The sequence below is a fragment of the Penaeus vannamei genome, chromosome 2 (assembly GCF_042767895.1).
Source record: "Penaeus vannamei isolate JL-2024 chromosome 2, ASM4276789v1, whole genome shotgun sequence".
NCBI lineage: Eukaryota > Metazoa > Arthropoda > Malacostraca > Decapoda > Penaeidae > Penaeus > Penaeus vannamei.
In genome coordinates this window covers 39,330,669-39,333,168 of record NC_091550.1, presented here as the reverse complement: position 1 = coordinate 39,333,168, position 2,500 = coordinate 39,330,669, and the positions used below count along the sequence as shown (strand labels likewise).

At 41.2% G+C, this 2,500-nt stretch overlaps 1 protein-coding gene across 2 annotated transcripts in view; it reads right to left on the bottom strand.

The window, feature by feature from the left end:
• Nucleotides 1-2,500, bottom strand: part of LOC113819696 (mucin-2) — a 143,226-nt gene that overhangs the window by 6,935 nt on the left and 133,791 nt on the right. For both annotated transcript variants that reach the window (XM_070133094.1, XM_070133101.1), the window contains exons 21-25: nt 1,475-1,592; nt 1,014-1,158; nt 499-635; nt 200-380; nt 1-51 (exon numbers count right to left, since the gene is read on the bottom strand). The exon at nt 1-51 is cut by the window's left edge and continues 597 nt beyond it. In XM_070133094.1, the coding sequence (XP_069989195.1) occupies nt 1-51; nt 200-380; nt 499-635; nt 1,014-1,158; nt 1,475-1,592 (632 nt within the window). The remainder of the gene's footprint in view (nt 52-199; nt 381-498; nt 636-1,013; nt 1,159-1,474; nt 1,593-2,500) is intronic.

Genomic DNA, 2,500 nt, shown 5'->3' with positions numbered 1-2,500 from the left:
CGTTCACTGCTTCCCTCTCTTTTGCACGGTTGTCAAGTTCTGCGCTAAGTGCTAATGGTGGGGGTGGAGAAGACATGAACAGTGAAACTCTGCTACAACTAGTGTCCATTTCTCGGGAACTCCACACCTTAATACTTATTCTGTAATGATTCAATGTACATCATTGTGCAACATACATCCGTTTCAAACCATGACTTACTCAGGGTAGAACTACAGCTGCTGCCTCCAGTGTTATTTGAGATCCAGCTAGCGAAAGCAGACACACGGGTGTACACACCAGGTTTGCCAGGGACGGCACACTGGAAACCATAGCTGACAATTCCTATTTGAGCCCAGGTGCCGTCACAAAGTTTCGCAACAAGAGGACCACCGCTGTCACCCTGCGGTTGTGTACAGGGTAATGAGTTCTTAAAGAGGATGTTTCACCAGGCTACTTTCGTAATCAAGAAATGTGTTCCCAAAGGTTAAACGAATTATGGCCATGGAGCTGTTTCCTACCTGACAGGTATCCTTGTAGAGAGTCAGAGCACATACAACCGAGTTTGTGTCTGGCGGTAAAGACTCCTTCTGCTGACACTCGTTTATTGTGATGATATCTAACTCTACTTCCTGCAGGACGTCAGGTGATAACCCCTCTGTTCAAAATAAGATTAATATTAAAGAAAAGTGTGGCAGATATTTTGATTAGACACATAAAGCAATGCAGCACTTAAATGTTTACTGAGCATTTCAGTATCATTCTATTTAATGGCTAAATTGTAAAATACCAGTTATCTAGCAAGATGTGGTAAGTGACTGAATGGCATGGTACAGAAAAGGAGAGGGGACAAGGGACCGGAAAGCTCACTTCATTTATACTGACAAGACATTGAAGCATGAGTGAGAAACAGAGAGCATCAGAACTTAGGGTAATATATTTGCCACAAAAAGCACTACAGTTATGGGTCTCATTTTTTTATTACCTTATACTTAATGGGTAATGAAACCAAAGACGAAGAAATCAGTGGACCTACCAAACGACAGGTCTCCCCATCCCGACGCCACCGCCTTGCCTCCGAAGGGTATGTCCTCTTCCAGTCCCAAGCAGATCGGTTGGATTTTGGCATCGGTCGCATAATTCAGAGGTTGCGGCAGCTCTACCAGTGCGATGTCGTTGGCCTGAGGAAAAGAAGGGTAAAAGGGTACAAGGTAGGAAGGACGGAAGAGTGGAAGTGAGGAAGAGCATAAGGAAGGAAGTTTAAAGGGTGGATGGAAGGTTAAACACGGCAAAAATTCGTATTCCTATTTTCCTAATAAGCAAACATATTGTCGTTGAATACGCACCACTACCTTATATAAGCCCTACAAAGTTCATGAATTTTAAATGGCATTTTTCAATGTTTTCCACTGTTCCAAGCGCCATAAACCCGAGTCAGGCTCCTAACAATAAATAATAAATGATTGGCGGAGAACAAATGTCTCTCATGATGCTCACATAGGTACTCGAGTCGTATCCTGGATGGTCGATGAACCTCGAAGCCGTAACCCTTGTACCGCCGATGCCGTTGATGTCGATTGTGCCGTAGATAATGTCGACACTCGTCGCCTTGTTGCTTTCGGCGAGGAAAAGGTCTTACGTAACCTTAATATCGTTATCATCATTACGATATTTGAGCGAGAAATGCACGTACACATACACACATATGAATATACGTATATATGTACGTGCACACACACACATATACATGTATATATACAAACACACACGTTCACACATACACATACACAGATATATATATATATATATATATATATATATATATATATATATATATATGTGTGTGTGTGTGTGTGTGTGTGTGTGTGTGTGTGTGTGTTTGTTTGTTTATATCACATACATGTATATACATTTATTATTTATTACATATATATACGTCTATATAATTATATGTATATATACATATATATAAACGGTTATTCACACACACACACACACACACACACACACACACACACACACACACATGTATATATATATATATATATATATATATATATATATATATATATATATATATATATACAGACACATACACACACACGCGTGATTGCATATTAAATAGTCATAGTGTAGTGATGCGATATACCCGCAATCCCACCAGTGGACCAAAATATCATAGTCTCCCCTCTCGGCTGCGACGGGAAGAAAATAACAAGAGGGCGCCACCCGCGACGGACCTGTGGCTTACTTCCGCCATGGAATCTTTAACGTAAAAAGCCTGCGAAGTTGCCATTCGGCAGCAGATGGCCTCTTGCTCATGAGCATTCAGCTCTCTCTTTACCGTGCTGCTCTCGGCGATACCCCTTTTGGGTCTTGCTGAATCTTATCTTTTATCTATATTTTATTTGGCACTTTATCGAGGTTTCTCCATGGGTAGTGATCTTTGGTGAAAATCATGGCCAGGCCAGGGAAAGAACATACGATGTGGAAAGGAGGGAGACCTCTTGAGGATAAATAAAA